The following is an 18,267-nucleotide window of genomic DNA, read 5'->3' on the forward strand; positions in this document are numbered from 1 at the left end:
TATCCACCACGAAAGGTGGGTGAGAACTTGCCCTGCTTAAATAAGTCGAGCTTCTGCAGAGTAACAGAAGCACCAGCAGTAGGCGGTGTCGTTTGGCCGTCTTATCATCATTTGCGCGGCGCTTGGTCGGCCTTTTCCGAGATAAGCAAACGCAGGGCTGTCATCGGATGTGAACGAAAAATGCAGGCTAAAATCTGACACATTTCCTTTACCAACATTTCAATACAGCAACTACGGAGTCAACATTCAATACTGTTTCGGTTTGCTTCATTTCTAATGAATATTGTCGTATTCACAATCTTTGTTTTTGGTTTCGATATTATTTTTTTCTGCTTTCTTTGACAGATTTGGTCAAAATACAGACACCATTTATATATACTACTGATAGCAACTCTCGGTGTGGTTTTCCGTTTTCCAAAAATAAACCAAATTGAAACATCAAATTGTTCATAACAATTCCCAAATCTCTAACCAACTGCGGGCTAGATTCTCTAGCGCTTCGTATAAAAATATCATTCATCGTCAACATTTGCCTAATTCGTGCCTTGAGAGATTCGAACAAGTCGGTACAAAAAAACTACGCTTCGCTTTCTAACACCTGCAGCCGGAACCCTTCTGCTGACCGTCCTGGCCATCCAACTTGACCGGGGGGTTCTTCGTGTCGACAAATAGCATCGGAACGCCCCTCCGGGCCTGGATCGTCGAGCTGAGCACGATGGTTTCGATCCGTTTCATAACCTTATCCAGCAGCAGCTCGACGGCCGCATTGACGTTATGGCCGGTGAAGGCGCTCGTCTCAATGTAGTCGATACAGTACTTGTCGGCCAGGCACTGCGCCCTCGTTTCGCTCACCACCCGCTTGTGATTCAAGTCGGCCTTGTTGCCGCACAGCACTATGTCCGGATCTTCGCAGTAGGCGTGCTGCTTCAGCTGTTCCATCCAGTTCTGCACATCCAGGAAGCTCTGCTCGTTCGTGATGTCGAATATCAGGATGAAACCCATCGAGTCCCGGTAGAAGGCCGTGGTCAGGCTGCGGAAGCGCTCCTGCCCGGCCGTGTCCCACAGCTGCAGGTGTATCCGATGGTTGATGCCGTTCGAGTTGTACAGCTGGGAAATTTTAAGCGGAGAAATCATTCAAAGGTTTACCGTGAGTAGAAGGATAAACTTACGACACGTTTCTCGCGAAAGTCAATCCCGACGGTTGAGATGAACTTGGTGTGGAAGACGCCATCTGTGTACTGGTAGAGGAAGCTCGTTTTGCCGACGCCTGAATCGCCGATGGTTAGGAATTTGATAAGATAATCGTAATCTATCGCTGTCGTCATGCTGATAAACGCTGCCGACCGCTGATGAACACCGCCCTCCTGCAGGATAAACGGAAACGGAAGAGAAGGGAGGAAAGATGCTAGTGTGTAATGAAATCGACTACAACGTAATATTTCAGATGACATGCATGTGGTTATGGCTTGAGATGGGAAGGGAAGTTCGTGCTGACTGGCTAAAGCTAAAACCCATGTTAAATAGTTAATGAACAGAATGCCATGATGGTTCTCTCCTTCCTCATCGAACGCTTGGCCGTTCAGAAGCGAGAATACCACATTGAGAAAGTCGTGCAAGGAAATTAACAGATTGTTATCGTTCCATGCTTTCATGACCTGCTGTTGCTTTTGGCATTGATAGACGCTTCGAGGAATCAAGCATACCTATATCGATCGAATGGAAAATTTCATCAACATACCGTAATTCGCTTGGCCGTAAACGGATCCAGCAGCAACAACCGTAGGACAATCGTGTCCAATTTAGACACAAAGCAACCCACTCTGACCAAACAATTAAAATCATCCCACGAGAATTATTCCGGAAATAATCCAACCGAACCATCGCAGCAAGCCATGTTGCACACGTGTGACGGCTATATTTTTGTCACCGTTTGCTACGATGAATTTATCATTATTTAAAATGCGAAAATGGAAACCACCAGAGCACAGACACACTTCGGCAAACAATCCCTGAAGGATATTCCCCCATGACAGCACCGCCCTCTGCCGCTTCGTACGTTCAAATAAAACTCAATTAGCGAAATGATGTTAGGGCGGTCGGTTGGTCGGTTGCTTGTGGTAAACGCGGGAAAAGTTGCAGTGAGCGAGTTGGGTAGTCGCATCGCGGTTTCAGGTACCCACTCGGTCTCGCGCAACTGAAGGACGATAGAGATTCAAACTCACTTGTTCGCAACTCTGCAACTTTGCAAACTGCAAAAAAAAAACTAGTGGGACGGGAACGGGAAGCGGTCCATTTTTAGTTTTTATTTATATCTGTCTGTAACCGCATGCTTGTAAGGTTTGACTAATGATGTCTCAAATTCACGGTTGGAAATACTGATTTTAATGCAGTTTTCATTTATTAAATAACGGTGAATTTCTGATTCGAGTCGCAACGCTTTAGTGAAAAAAAACTTACCTAAGGACATTTTCAAAACCCAGCACTATCTTGCTAGCAATTGCGATTAAGACCATATTTACGGAGATGAACTGTAATAAATTATTTAAATGGATTTAAATCACCAAAATTCACTAAACCACCCGAACTTACTTCGAGTTAAGATGTTGCGCAGTAAATTTCAATATATTGTCTTCAATTTAAATCAGCAGTTAATTACTTCTTTTAACTTCAAAGCACTCCACTCAAATGATTCGATAGACGCGGAGTAGCTTGGGTTGTGCCTAAAAACTAAAATAAGTTCAGGAAAGTTTGCAAAACAAATTATGAGAAGAAATTTAAGGAATTTGTGAGGAGAAATGCCAATGAATTCTAAGGAGACTACCAATGTAGTAGAATTCCAAGGGAAGGAGTGAGTTCAATAAATAGTCGGAGAATCTTTCCAAGGGGTTTCTTATTGTGGAGAATTTCAAGGTAATTCCGAGGAAAACTAAAAGAAAATTGAATTCGGAGGATAGCTTCATCGATATGTTGAGGAATATTTCTATAGAAATCTCCGCTGAATATGGAATGGACTATTCTTAAGGTCTTCAGAACTACTTCAATTTTTCTTGAAGTTAATGAAACTGCCTGGAAGTTCTTTTGTAGTTTGAGAGACTAGCCTGATGATCACAATACTTATCATCAAATTCTTAAACTTCCCTGAACTTTATAGGTCTTCCTAAAGTTTCCTCAATTTAACTAATGATCATTGATCTCCTCTAAAGGTTTAAAAGTTCACTGAAGTTTTCTAAACTTCTTTAAAACTTATGTGCCTTATCTAATGTTATCGGAACTGCTCTTAGGTTCTCTGTTCTTTTCTAAAATTCTTCTCTACAGTTTTAGCAGTTCTCATGAAGCATGTTGTAGTGCGCTGAATTTAATTGAACGTCCCAAAAATGTTTAAGCTTCAGCTCGGCTTTAGTGAACTTCTGAACTTAAGCAAAGACCTCAATTAACTTTTTAAAGTCTCTGAAGTTATCTGAAAATCTGAAAACTGCTTTCAATTTCCCACTACTTTGCTGAGGCTAACGGAACTAACCTCCCCCTGAAAATCCTCTAATTTTCGGAGCTTACTAAATTTCTTTGAAATACTCACGCATTTTGTTAATGTTCATAAAAATTCCTGAAGTCCGCGGATCTTTGATCAGTAAATTTCTATGAAGTTTCCGAAATGTTTCTGAGGACCACTGTCCTTCTGTGAAGTTTTCCAAGTTTTTCTAAATTTCTGAAACTTTTGTGCTCCCGCATATTTATGGAATTAGAACGAAATAATTAATATAGTTCTATGATTTTCACTGAAGTTCAAGATTTTCTAATTTTCATGAATCTTTCATTAAATTATCTACACTAATTTAAAACTTCGTCAATAGTCTAGACTTTCCTGGTGTTATTAAAACTGCCTAACGATTACGAATTTCTATAAAGTTCTTTAGACTGCCTAGCATTTATCAGTATCTTTTAAGAACCCCCAACTTTACTGAAATTAATTCAAAGTGTTTTTATGTTACTTCATACACGAAGTTAGCGCTTTTCAGAGTTGGTTGGAAATGCTAACATGAAGCTTTAGTGTGTTAATTTATTAGCTAGAGAATGCTCTTTAGAAGAGGATAGGTGGATAGTTCCGTTAGAGTACGGCAGTATGAAAATTGAATAGAAGTTGAAAATGAGCGAAGGGCTATTAATGCGACAGTATAAAGTCAAACGCACATCTTTTGCCTAACCCGTACGATGTACGCGGAGACTTGAAGTATGTGCCTGTAGACTTGCAGACATACTTCAAGTCTCCGCATTGTGAACGAAATTGATAAAATTGAAACTTAATAGTATTGCTGATTGCATCTGAAACTGGACTGCCCCAAAAATGCAAAAAGTGTGATAAAAGTGCACCTTTGCGTCAAATCGTTTTGGTGTGTTCGGAGCACTTATTGCTTGCATCATAACAAATAAGTGCACCGAAGACACCAAGACGATTAGACCGAAGCTCGCACTTTAATCACACTTTTTAATAAGTGAAAACGCGCTTATTAGTCCAGTTTGGTGTGAAATGCGCAATATATTAAATTTGTTGCTGAGAAATATTTTGTGAAATACTTAATGGGAAACTAATTGTAAGTAACTTAAACTAAATTAACCTAAAATGTTCCTAAATAATAAACTTTTACAGCTTTGAGCTGATCTCACCGCAAAGACGAGTAGCTTCAACGAAATCCAAATAATAAATTCTCGCAACAATTGTATTGCTCGAGCCCTTTAACAATATGCTGTCAAATTTCGGATGATTTCCTTATGATTGAATTCGTCATCAACTGATGAGCATACATATGAAGGATGATATTTATTGGAAAATTGGCTGTACAACATACAGGGCTTAGAGGACAACAATTTAAGGATAGGATGACTTGCAAATGCTTTAGATTAGATTATTAAATCGATTGTTTACATTTACATATATCCATTCATCATGGATACAAAAATCCCTTATTAGTTGGTAGAGGAAACTTCCTCCACCACGAAATTGAAAATTAACGGTTTCCACTCTTTGCCAATGCTCGTACCATCTCTAATAGCGATGGCTATATGCTTCCACCTCGTTTGTCTGCTCAGAGCAACAAATGACGTTCGATAGAATTATTTAAATCATCGTTTTGAATGATTTATGTTAAGGGGCTGAGCCAATACTAAATTTATTTCAATTTAAGATGACTACCATTCTACAGAGAGCATTCTCAATCGTTTGCTCAAGTTTGTCGAGGAAAATAACATTCTCCTTCCGGAACAGTTTGGGTTCAGAAAGGGGCACTCCACCAATCACCAGCTAGTACGGGTGATGAATAACATCCGAAGTAACAAAGCTGTATCCAAGTCCACAGCCATGGCCTTGTTAGACGTTGAAAAGGCGTTTGACAATGTTTGGCATGATGGACTTGTGTACAAGCTTTGTAACTTCAACTTTCCTTTACATCTTATTAAAATCACCCGTAACTACCTCCAGCAAAGGTCGTTTAAGGTATCGTTGAATGGTTGTCTCTCAGACACGTTTTCGATCCCAGCAGGAGTCCCGCAAGGTAGTCTGCTGGGCCCCTTGCTTTACAGCCACTGGCGTGCACAGGGTGGGGCAAGCTGGGGCAATTGCCCCACCTTTTATAAATAAGATTTTTATTTCCACATTTACAAAGTAAGGATAAAAAATATCTAGATTTCTTAATAACTTGATTTGCAGGTAAAATTGAAACCCTTTAATTGAGTCAATTCCTTTGAGATGGTGCCTAAAAATTGCACCACAAAAGTGCATGGAGGGACAAACTTCAATTAAATTTTTTTGGTCAAAAAATTGCACCACATTGATGAATACAAAACATTTCTGGTGTAATTTTTTTTTTCAAGGTTGTTCATGGAGGGTTAAAAGAAAAGGGTAAATGTAAGATTAAAAAATTCACGTTCGTGGTGGTAAATCGAAGAAAAAGCTTTTTATTGAATATTTCTGGTGTAACAATATCATTAAGATGGACTACTCAAAATGAATAACTCTAGTTCTAAAATTGAATCGTGAATCACATTTAACTGAAAATTTCTGGTGGAAACACTGTTGTGAATGTAAAAGCAAGGTTTATTACTTTTTCTGGTGCATAATTTGCATCGTTCTGATGAATGCAAGCTTCATTGAAAATTTATGGTGGAAAATTTGCACCATTCTCCATGAACAGGCAAAGCCTGAAAATTGTACCACAAAGGTGCATGGGGAAACAAACTTCACTCACATTTTTTTGTGCACCGTTCTGGTGAATGGAGGAGCATGCTCTAATGAAAATTTCTGGTGCGAAATTTGCATCGCTTTGATAAATGAAATAAACAGAAAATTTCTGGTGGAAAATTTGCACTAGTCTGGTAAATGAAGGCACAAGTTTTATTTAAAATTAAGCTAAATTTAAAATTTCTGGTGGGAAATTTGCACCGTTCTGGTGAACGGATGGGCAAGCTTTTCGGAAAGTTTTCGGTCTTAAATTTGCTGAATAGAGAAACAAATTTTAATAATAATTTCGGGTGTAAAATTTGCACCATTCTGATGATTGGAGGGAAGCTGCTTTACTGAAAATGTATGATGAAAAATATGAAAATAGGGACAAGCTTTATTTGAAAATGTCGGGTGGGAAATGGAAAAAGGAAATCGGCACCAATCAGAAGATTGGAGAAGCAATTTTAATTGAAGGCTAACGGTGGAAAATTTGCATCGTTCTGGTCAATTCCAATTTTCTGCTGTTAAATTTTCTGGGGGCAAGTTTGTATTGAAAATTTCTGGTGTATGATTTGAAACATTCTGCTGCATGGAGGGGCAAGCTGAATTGAAAATTCCTGATCTAAAAATTGCACAGTTCTGGTTAATGGAGGGGCAAGCTTTATTGAACATTTCTGGTAGAAAAACTACAACGTTTTGGTGAATGGACGGACAAATTAAACTTGATTTCCGAGAAGAACCTCAAGGGTATTGAATTCTGACGACAGTTCCAAAAGAAAAGATTTCTGTGGATGATTTCATGAAAATACTGCGAATAATTTCTAGTTAATCCTGCACATAGTTCCAAGATAATTTCGAAAATAATACCGAAAGAATCAAATTTTGAATGAAATTCCAAAGGGATGTTGATGAAAATTTCAAGGGAATTCCGAGGATAATTTCAAGCTAATTCTGGGAAGAATTTCTGGAGAATACAGAGGAAATTCTTCTGAAACTTTAGGGGAATTTCAAATCCAAAGTGTTCTGAGAAAAAAATGCTCTAAAATATTCCGAGAAGAACCTCAAAGATATTGAATTCTTAGGACTGTTCCAAAATATTTCTGGGAAGAGTTCCAATAAAATTCTACGGACAATTTCTAGTGCATCCTGTAGATAGTTCCAAGATAATTTCAAAAAAAAAACCGAGAAAATCAGATTTTGAGTGAAATGCCAAGGGATTTTAAACAAAATTTCAAGCGCATTCCGAGGATTCATTCCGGGAAAAAATTCTGAAACTCTAAAGGAATTTGAGTTCGAAGGTGTTTTGAAAAAAAAAATCATGAAGAGTTCTAAGCATAATTCCAGTGGACTTTTGGGAAGAATATCAAAAGAGCTCTAAGAAGAGTTCTAAAAAAATCCGCAAGGAACCTCAAGGATATTGAATTCTGAGGACAGTTTCAAACCATTTCTGGGGAGTATTCCAAGAAAACTCTGTGAATAATTTCTAGTGAATTCTGCAGATAGTTCCAACATAATTCCGAAAAGAATACTGAGAAAATTAAATTTTGATTGAAATTCTGAAGGGATTTTGAGGAAAATTTCAAGAGAGTACCGATAATTTCTAGCTAATTCCGAGAATAACTTCTGGATAATACTGAAGAAATTCTTCTGATACTCAAAGGAAATTTTAGTTCCAATGTGTTCTGAGTAGAAGTCAAGAAGAGTTCTAAAAATAATTCCAGAGCACTTCTGAGAAGAATTTCAAAAAAGCTCATAGAGGTCTAAAAATTCCGAAAAGAACGTCAAGGAATTCTGATTTCGCATTTAGTCTTTCTTAATCTAGCGCAGTTTAGCACCAAACGGAATGTTATTATTACTGATGGCTTCCAAATGTATTTACCTTTCCGTACGGTACGGAAACCAATCTTTGAGATATTGTCAAAAGTCTAACACTGCTTTTTGACCCCAAACTCGGCCTACGGATTCTAAACTCAGCCTAACGCATTGAAACGCCATTGAAACGCCAATGAATTCACTTTGGCCTATCGGATGAAGATAAAACATGATTCGGTCGGAGCGCTTCTTTTGTTTTTGGGAATAATGGGTGCAAACCTTCATATCACGCGTTCTCATTGACTTCGTTCGGAAGCTTATTAACTAAAGTATCGTACCAAACGCATAATTGACTTCTTAACTCTGAAATCATGGATTTATTTGAAGTTTTCTGCTCGATAGGCCCAAAATGGGCAATAAGGCCGAAGTACCCTAATAAACAGGTACCATATACTGACGATAACTTAGATGGTGTGACCATACCACATAAAGTTGGGATGATATCTCGAATTAGTGATTAGGCGCATCTTATGGTTATTGTTTATGCGGGTAGTTCTCTACCTAACCGTATTCAAAATGACATGATTACATCGTTGCACAATGTAATGTTGCGGAACATTGCGAAATCCTTGCGAGGAAAACCAGTGGTAATCATTGCAGATGAGACGAGCGATTGTGGGCACCACGAGCAGCTGGCGATTGTCATCAGGTATATTGATAATGATCGGTCGACGGAAACATTCGTGGGTGTGAGACGGGTGTTGAAAACAGACGCGACGACCATCTTCAATACTATTGCTGAAGTCCTGACAGAGATGCAGATTTCTTGGGAGCAGGTGTTGGCAGTATATTTTGACGGTGCCAGTCAAATGGCTCGCAGCACTTCTGGAGTACAAGCCAAGTTCAAGGACGAAAACAGCAATATACTTTTATGAAGAGCTTTGAGTGTGTTGGTTTATTTTCTTTTGACAGATACGCGTATTTCGTCTACTATTGGCAGACTTTATCAGTGCCAAGTACTCAACACCACTGATCAAGATTGGAAGATGGAAGACTGTTTTTTCACTGGTATGCGCACTGTTTGAACCTTGTACTTGTCGACGCAGTGTGCATGCGAAAAGAGAATGCGATTCTTATTGGTCATTCATGTCGGTTTGTCGGTGCTATCACCACCATCTGAAGTGACTTCAGCTGAATCCAACCACCAAGGCAACAACATTGCAGCAAATGTATCATTTCGGTTAAAGCACTACTATTGCAACCATTTGACGAACTGATCATCATCGACATTGTCGATGGGATAAAATGGCAAATTCCATTGGCTTTCTGAAATCAGTTTCCATTGAAAAAGATGAACCACCACCGGAGTAAAAAATAAATAAAATTAGCTAAATTGAACAGTAGGGAAACAGTGGTGGGTGGACAGCACCATCTCCCACGCACTTTAGAGTACTCCCCATCCCTATATTAAATGCACCATAGAAAAAACAATTGCCCCTCCTTCACAAGATTCCTGTGCACGCTAGTGTTTACAGCATTTACACTTCCGACATTCCTCCCCTCGGTGACGGTTGCGTGTTTTTCCTGTTCGCAGATGATACCGCAATAGCCGTCAAAGGAAGGATGCCTCGCGAAATAACGAACAAACTTCAACGATGCCTTAACGCCTTTGCTGATTATGCCACCACGTGGAAAATCAAAATCAATGCCACCAAAACACAAGCGATCATGTTCCTACATCGGCAATCGCCCAAACTGAAACCGGCTCCATCTTGTACTGTAATCATGGATGGCACAAGGGTTGAGTGGTCCGCCGAAGTAACCTATCTCGGGATGTTGTTCGATGAAAAGCTCCTCTTCCGTTCGCATGTAGAGAAAACTGTAGTCAAGTGTTCTACCTTGGTTAGGTGTCTGTATCCGCTGATTTGCCGCAGATCCCGCCTCTCAAGGGTGAACAAACTGGCCGTCTACAAACAAATCATAGCACCTGCGATCCTCTACGCAGCTTCGGTGTGGGAATCATGTGCACAGACTCACAGGAACAAAATCCAGGTCGCTCAGAATAGAGTGCTGAGGATGGTTCTTGATCGTCCTTTCGACACTAGAATAACAAATTTACATGAACAGGCAGGCATTGCCAAAATAGATTCCAAAATTAACGAAATTAAGACTAAATTTGCACAAAAATGTAATTTATCAGAACATGCTTTGATAAGCAATTTGTATATAGTAGATTAGGTGTATATAGTAGTTGTAGGTTAGTTGTAGTTGTAAATAGTAGTTATAAGTAGTCTCCTTTTTCAAATTTTCAAACAAACCAATCCCACCAAGGTGGTCATTCTCTAAAACAGGCCTGATAGGACTAGCAACTGTAATTAATAATAATTGAAATTTCACAGGAACTAAAGTTGAAAAGACGCATCTGTGTCACTTGATAAGTTATACATGTAAACCACACAAATTCAAGAAATATAGATCATTTAAGTCAAAAAAAAGTCAGAGAGCATTACGCATTCCAGCTGAAGGCCCTATCCCTTATCATAACAATGTTCATCCTGTATTCGAGAGGAAAATCATCTGATTTCAAAACAACCGTCATCCGGTTGCAGCTATCATTCCGAAAAGGCGATTTCGATGTTTCGATTTGAATGGTCTGAGGTTTCATTCGAACATAGGGCGGTGGTTTGGTACAGTGTGGGAGTGATGATCGATGACCGGCTATACTTCAACAGCCACGTCGAATATGTCTGTGATAATGCTTGGAAGGCCATCAACACAATAGCTAGAATCATGCTGAACATTCTTAGCTATTCCTAGCAATATCAAGAGACGTCTACGTCTTCTGGCTAGATACTGAGGTATGTAGGTCCAGCCTGGAAGCGAAGCAGAACCAAAGGAAACTGAGCAGTACGTTCCGGCTCATGAGTACAGAACCATCTCATCGGAAGCAGTATGCGCTATCACCGGAATGATCCCTATCGGCATCACGCGGCGGAGGACAGCGAGTGCTTCGGTCGGAGAGAAGCGAGAGAAGAGTACGGAAAGTGGAGAAAGCGAAGTCTTTGGCAAAGTGGCAATAGGAGTGGAACACGGTGGATAACGATAGATAGACACATCGGTTATTACTTATTCTTTCGACCTAGGTGAACAGAAAACACGGAGAAGTCAACCACCACCGGACGCAGTTCCTGTCTTTAGTGGGCTTTAGTGGAGCTACACTAGGCAGCTAGTGGATACCACCCCGTGCCAACTTCAATACATGTTTGGCTTCCCCCCCCCCCCCCCCCCATTTTATCTGATTTGAAAGTTGATACATATTTCATTATCGTCAAAGGAAAGTTGATTCAATAATTCTAATTATTTGATGGTTTAGAAAAGTTTTTACTTCTCCAAATGAGGTCGGGGATATGATCTCAGGCCTGCAGTGGAGCTGTAGTAGTCTTATCCCAAAACTTGACGCATTCGAATTTTTAGTTAACAATTCACTTTGTGATGCATTTGCTCTTTGTGAAACATGGCTCTCTTCAGACACAAATCTCCCTTTCCACGATTTTAACATTATTCGCCTTGATCGAGCAGATTTGTATGAAGGGGTGCTTCTCGGGATCAACAAACTCCATTCCTTTTATAGAATCGATCTACCTTCCGTGACAGGTATTGAAGTAGTTGCATGTCAGGAATGTTCGGGGTAAAAGCCTCAGTATTGCCTCAGTATATCTTCTTCCGAGAACTGCAATTTCTCGCCAAGGTTTCTCAGATATCTGCTCAGTTTTACCTGAACCTCGGTTGATATTAGGAGATTTTAACTCCCACGGTACAGGCTGGGGGTAAATGTACGATGACAACCGCTCAACGCTGATATACGACCTTTGCGATAGCTTCAATATGACAATTCTAAACACTGGGGAAGTAACACGAGTAGCCAAACCTCCAGCTAGAGAAAATAGATTAGACCTCTCCCTCTGTTCGAGTTCACTATCGTTGGATTGCTCGTGGAAAGTAATCCGAGATCCCTACGGTAGTGACCACTTGCCAATCAAAATTTATATAACCAATGGTTTATCTTCTACTCGCTCGGTTGACATCGCGTACGATCTTACGAAAAACATTGACTGGCAAAAATTTGCGTCCGCGGTTATTGATGCCAGACAATCGGTTGAAACACTTCCTCCACTGGATGAGTACTCCTTTCTCGCGGTCGATGGTTGTTCCCTTAATTTTTGCAAACAACAGTAGCAATAGGAGTTTTTTCACAGATGGGTCAACTTTAAACGCTTCCACTGGATATGGAGTATTCAACGAATTTATTAGCGCTTCATATCAACTGCAAAAACCCTGTTCCGTATACGTTGCGGAACTAGCAGCCATATTTTACGCAGTAGAGCAAATTGCACTACTTTATTTTTACAGATAGCCTTAGCTCGTTGGAGGCTATTCGATCAATGAGGCCGATGAAGCACTCCCCGTATTTTCTGACCGAAATCCGAGCTCAATTGAGTACTTTATCTAACTGCTCCTATACTATCACCTTAGCTTGGGTCCCATCTCATTGCTCAATTCCGGGTAATGAGAAAGCGGACTCGCTAGCTAAGGTGGGCGCTATGGAAGGCGATATTTTTGATCGACAAATCGCCTTTGCAGAATTTTCTCAATTAACCACTTCATTCGAGCACTTAAAAAGACGTTTACTACCACTCGAGCTTTGAAATAAAATATTATTTTGAGTTTTTTTCTTCTAGAACCTCGAGAAAAGTAGCCAAAATTTGTGCGTTTCATAAAAAAATAGAAATTAATTGGTCCAGTTTTGTGAAATCGCTGGTAGAAAGTCACGCCAAAACTGCTTGAAATAGTGGTCAATTACCCGTCAGCAAGTCCTCACCAACTGGCAACAAAAATGGAATGAGAGTGATCTGGGAAGATGGTTACATTCTATTCTCCCACAGGTGTCGAACAAGCCGTGGTTCAAAGGATTGGACTTGAGCCGTGACTTTATACGTGTCATGTCAAGGCTCATGTCCAATAACTACTCGTTAGACTCGCATTTCTTCCGAATCGGGTTCGCAGGCAGCAATTTGTGCGCTTGTGGTAGTGGCTATCACGATATCGACCACGTGCTTTGGTCCTGCATCCTCCATTGTGTTGCTAGATTTGAGTTATCCGCATCCCTCAGGGCTCGAGGAAAACAACCTATGCGGCCCGTTAGAGACATTTTGGCGAGCCCTCAACTATTGCAATTTAATTTATGTGTTTTTAAAATGGATAGATCTGAGGATTTAGTAGTTAGTGGCATACTGTGTTCTCCCATGTTGTTAGCTGCCCATCGGTGTACCCCCATGTTTGTCTTTTTCATTAGAGTTTCGCTTAGTTCGAGATCAAGAGCATATTGCTCTCCAAACCTTGTGTTCTTAATCCCTACCCTGCCATCCATTTGTTACAATTTGTTACCTCTAACCTCGAGATAGCCGCGAGTAAACGGCCCTCGCTTTCCTAACGTTAGTTTTAAGAAATTTTGTAATCTAAACAATGAATATCGGCTCCGCAAAGCTACGGCAAATGAGCATGGAAAAATAAACGCAATATATATAAAAAAAAACTTTTTACCGTGTATTAGCACTATTGAACGCACTTGTACCACACGGCCAATGAGAACGACACAAATTTGAATTCTATTTACCCTATGGGTATAATCGTGAAAAGTGCAGCGATAAGTAAATTTTCCACATGTTTTCCTGTGGATAATCTCAAAAATCTGTCGGAAAATGAGAAAAATTGACGAAAACCTTACACAGTCTAAAAGAGTATTACCAATAGACTGAGTGAATCCAATCATGACTTTTCTTATATTCGGGAATTTTTCCCAGGAAAAACCTGGAAAAACGCTGGAAAATTTACTCATCGCTAAGTTTCTGCACTTTTTACGCTTCTCGATTGGCTCAAGGTGGGCGCTTTCGTGAATCTCTATATATACACACTTATAAAAATTGATGTAAATTTAGGTGCTCTGAGACTGACATATACGAGCGTCAATTTTGACATAAAAGTTAGCGATAATAGACGCGAAATTCAGCTCAATCAAACGTATTTTCGAACTTTTCAGTCTCTGAGCACTTAATTTTACATGACATGTTTGTTTACGTCTCATCCTTTATGTCAAAGATGGATTCCGTCACGTGTAAGATTAGGCATTTCTAAGTGTGTAAGATTACTAGTCTCAGAGTAGGCTGCGCGTTTGAACGAACATGACGTTAATTTTTTCCTCTGAGTTTTTTATGCTTATTTGATTATTAATCCGGTTAACATTTTCGAAGATGGCCAAGAACATGTTTATCCATTTCAAAAGGAATCAAATCATCTATGCAGAAGAAGCCCTGCATTTCAACTCCCAAGGGATACTGGTTGTACGTCATGCTGATGTATTGACTGCGATTTGCCGCTGACATACGTTTTCGAAAACGAAGAGGAACCTTTATTGGAACCAAGATATTCCATTATTCGTCGTATTCGTGTCAAGGAATTGCAAGTTGCTGGACCTGATACTTGGCTACCTGAGGCTACCTTGGTGAGATCGTATTTGATTTTATCTATTTAAACATACACGATTCTGTCAAATTTGACAAATTCTTCCCATCCCATTTTTTGTGTCTTTGAAACGATTTTTGAACGCCAAATGGGTTGTCTATACATTTTTGAGCATGTGGTGGAACATTACTGTAAATCAAAGGATTTGTTGACTGGATTTGCCAGTCCCTTGTCACGTGATAACAGATGGTCATCTGGTCGGTTTGTCTTCGAAAGGTCTTCAATGAAACTGATTCACCCTGCTGCAACAAACCATCAGGCAAAACTTTACAACCGGTAAAGTATCTTGCACTGATGGTGGGTTCATTCACATCACATCACATCATATAGGATTACTAGTCTCGTTCTCTGTTTTGGCGATTTTAACCCACCAATGCACAGTGGGCAAAAATTGACAAAACCACGACAAAATTGAATATCTCAGCTGCCAAATGGTTTCAGTCAACATGTTATACATATATTATTTAAGGAAAAATTCTGTAAATCATTCGGATTATCCGGAGAACCAGAATATGGCCAGTATACTCTAAAATACAGTTTCCATATTAAATTCGCTTTGATCTCATGATTCTGATCAACATAGAAAAAATCGCAAGGTTCTAGGACAATTTTTAGAATGTGGCCACTTTATCGATCGTTCCGGATCCTCTTTTAGGCCAGTAAAGCTTCCCTGAGGGCGTATATTGTGTCTTTACACCATATTTACTTAGTACTATCAATTTCCAGTAATATACGTTAAGTAAAGTGCAAAATTATGTCAATAGATAGTGGCATTTCCTACTTTACCGGGAACCCGAGTTGATCCCGGCCCTCAATCTCGGTACGCAAAAGTCTCCGGCCAAACCAATCGATTCAGCAGAATTTTTCTTTTGAGAATATGTATAACATGTTGACTGAAACCGTTTGGCAGCCGAGATATTCAATTTAGTCGCGGTTTTGTCAATTTTTGCCCAGTGTGCAATGTTTCATCTGAGCTTCTGTTTTACTGACTGATCTTTTACCTTCAGTTTCCTCTTCATAATTGCCCAGTAGTTTTCAATGGCGGTGAACTGGGGACCATTGGGTGGATTGAAGTTTTTTCGGAACAAGCTGGACGTTGTCATTGTATCATTGTTGTACTTCCCGGCTGTAGTGACAACTCGCAAGATCCGGCCAAAATGTCACCGGGCCATCATACGACTCCCTTCTGGAGACATTCGGCTTTGTAAACCTCCGAGATCATCCGAATCGATCAATACAGGTAGGACATATTGAAAGGTGTATCTAGAATTCTCGATTGATTTTAGAATAGGTCCTTTGTCCACGGTTCAGGGAACTCCTGAAGGAACTGAAACCGAGACAAATAAAAATAAAACCTAGGACTTAATTTTTCTCAAGACAATATCAAAAACGAGATTGTCCTGTGAGACAAACAAAAACAAAAATAAGGGTCTAATTTATTTGTCTATATAATGTCAAAAACGAGTTTGTTCTGGGTAACAAAGGTTATATACACCTGCCCGGTGGATAAATATGGGTTTTTACGGAGGTAAACGCCTAAAATCGCGGGTTAGGTTACGGGGAAAAACCGGGTATACAAATTTCGAATACCTCAGTTGCTCCAACCTGTCCAATGAACGCTCTTATCTTACTCAACTTCAACAGGATGATTTATTAATTAGACCCGCTTAATTAGGTGGCTCTCTACTATCAATCGTTCATTAGTTTGACGATCGAAATAAAAACTAAGATCCTATCTGAGCCAATATCAAATCGGTGATACCTAAATTATTACGGTGCTAATTTTTGCTACCAGCATCCCGCAGTCCTTCGCAGCGGGGAAGAGGAATTTGCATCCGGAAGGAAAAATGCCGATCCAGAATGAAGGAAAAAGGTGAAAGTTAATGAGCCTTAATTTTCACAAACACCTTCCCTCCCGTTGACTTCTGCTTGACGGTGCTTATGCCTATATAACATTGTCCGGTCCATTTAATAAAAAAAAACTTTCGTTTCTTTTAGGGTAATGATACCCGGGAAACGAGCCCAAAGTAGGCTGTAATTTTAACGAGCCTACTTGGAAAGATATCCGATCCTTCTGTTTGAAGAAAGATTACGCCAAACTCACAGATCATGAGTTTAGTTGTCAAGGGGTAATAAAATTCCAAGAAGCTCTTTTAGCTCCCACAGGAATCATTTTCTCTTTTCCAGAGCCCCAAATAGTTAGTTAACTTAATTTCCCCCGACCGACATCAGACATCGTCAAGGCTTTGACCCACCGCTTGCTTTCTCGGTTGCTAAATATTCTTGGAACTGGCACTCCATTTTCCGAGCGCTCCATCCATGTGATATTTATCTACGAAGGATATCATCTGTTACCGAACACCAGCAAATACCGAGTCTCAAAAACGACAGTGTGGAAAAGAAAATATTTTTCCAGATGATAATTTCCCAGAATAGGAACTAACTGCTTCGGCAAATATTTGTGTGTGTGCGAGGACTAAGATGAATTAGTGAAACCATGTTCCGGGAACATAATTAGCTCGGGTAAATAGGTTCCAGAGTTTCCCTTGTTCCCACATTTCAACCATTTCGCACTAGATATACAGTCATGGCCCGATTTTGTAAGCCTCTTCGCGTATCATACTTTTATCTTTCAATAATTTCACATAACCGTAATTCTACATTCATCTTCAAGATGGATGTTCAAGGTATGCTTTGGGTGCAATAAGACCGCTGAAAAATCGCATGGGTTTCGTAGAAAAGATTTTCAAAAAAAATCGGATCATTACTGTATACCATCACCCTAGCAGCACGCTTGTCACAAATCAATTGTAGAAACTTATATACGACTTATTTCAGTCATAAACAAGTTGCTGTAACTTATTGTGATGAAAGTGTGCTACTCGGGCAAATGGAAAAGTTCGATTTTTCGGGAAGCACTCGTTTGCTAATTAAATTTTACCCTCCACTGATTTGCTCTCTTGACACGGCACCATCGGCGCCATGTGTGTATCTATTTTCAATTTCATTTGATTTGATAAACATCGCTGATCCTCAAATAAAAAAAAAAAAACGTAATTGCTGATTGATGTGTGGAAATCAAATTTCTACCAGACTTAGAACTCAACAGCGCATAAATTTCCAAGAAAATAGCAACAGACGTCGCATTCCCTACCCAAACATAGTTGTTTACCTCCCATGGGAACATTAAATTTCATCAAAGCAAGCGCATGGTACTTTGATTATTTGTTCCACAGAAGCACCTGTCTGTCCCGCACGATGGCACAGTACGTCATGAAACTTGACAATAAAGCTCTCGTGGCGGGCGTCCAACTGGTCCTACTAGTAACTGTGTCATAAAAGTTTCTCATTTCATGGTGCTACCGCTGCTTCTGACAGCCGTGGGCCTTGCCTGGTGTAGCTGTCATCATGTGTGGTACCTTTCGGACGACCCCCGCTCTTTGGGCACTTCTGTGTCATGTTACTGGAAAGAAGCTAGCCACCCGTTTCCAGCTTTCCTAATCAAACGATCCACGCAACCAACCTCAACGGAATGGTGCTGCCGCAGACGGACGGCTTGTGGTGTAGTAACTGTAGCGTTGTTTACCCCTTGCCGATGAACGCCTTCCCGCTAACTAGCGAAGCGGAAGGCATCAGAAAATGTACCACGGGATCGCTTCGGTGCT

At 40.1% G+C, this 18,267-nt stretch overlaps 1 protein-coding gene across 1 annotated transcript in view; it reads right to left on the reverse strand.

The window, feature by feature from the left end:
- Positions 1-244: 244 nt before the first annotated feature.
- LOC135713557 (ras-related protein Rab-27A-like) overlaps positions 245-18,267 on the reverse strand; it is a 90,634-nt gene continuing 72,611 nt past the window's right edge. The window contains exons 2-3 of the mRNA XM_065236680.1: positions 1,170-1,364; positions 245-1,107 (exon numbers count right to left, since the gene is read on the reverse strand). Coding sequence (XP_065092752.1) covers positions 592-1,107; positions 1,170-1,325 — 672 coding nt within the window. The 5' untranslated portion in view covers positions 1,326-1,364 and the 3' untranslated portion in view covers positions 245-591. The remainder of the gene's footprint in view (positions 1,108-1,169; positions 1,365-18,267) is intronic.

The sequence above is a fragment of the Ochlerotatus camptorhynchus genome, unplaced genomic scaffold (assembly GCF_037179485.1).
Source record: "Ochlerotatus camptorhynchus isolate MF236.1 unplaced genomic scaffold, CSIRO-AGI_Acam_v1.1 ptg000568l, whole genome shotgun sequence".
In the NCBI taxonomy this organism is placed as follows: Eukaryota; Metazoa; Arthropoda; class Insecta; order Diptera; family Culicidae; genus Ochlerotatus; species Ochlerotatus camptorhynchus.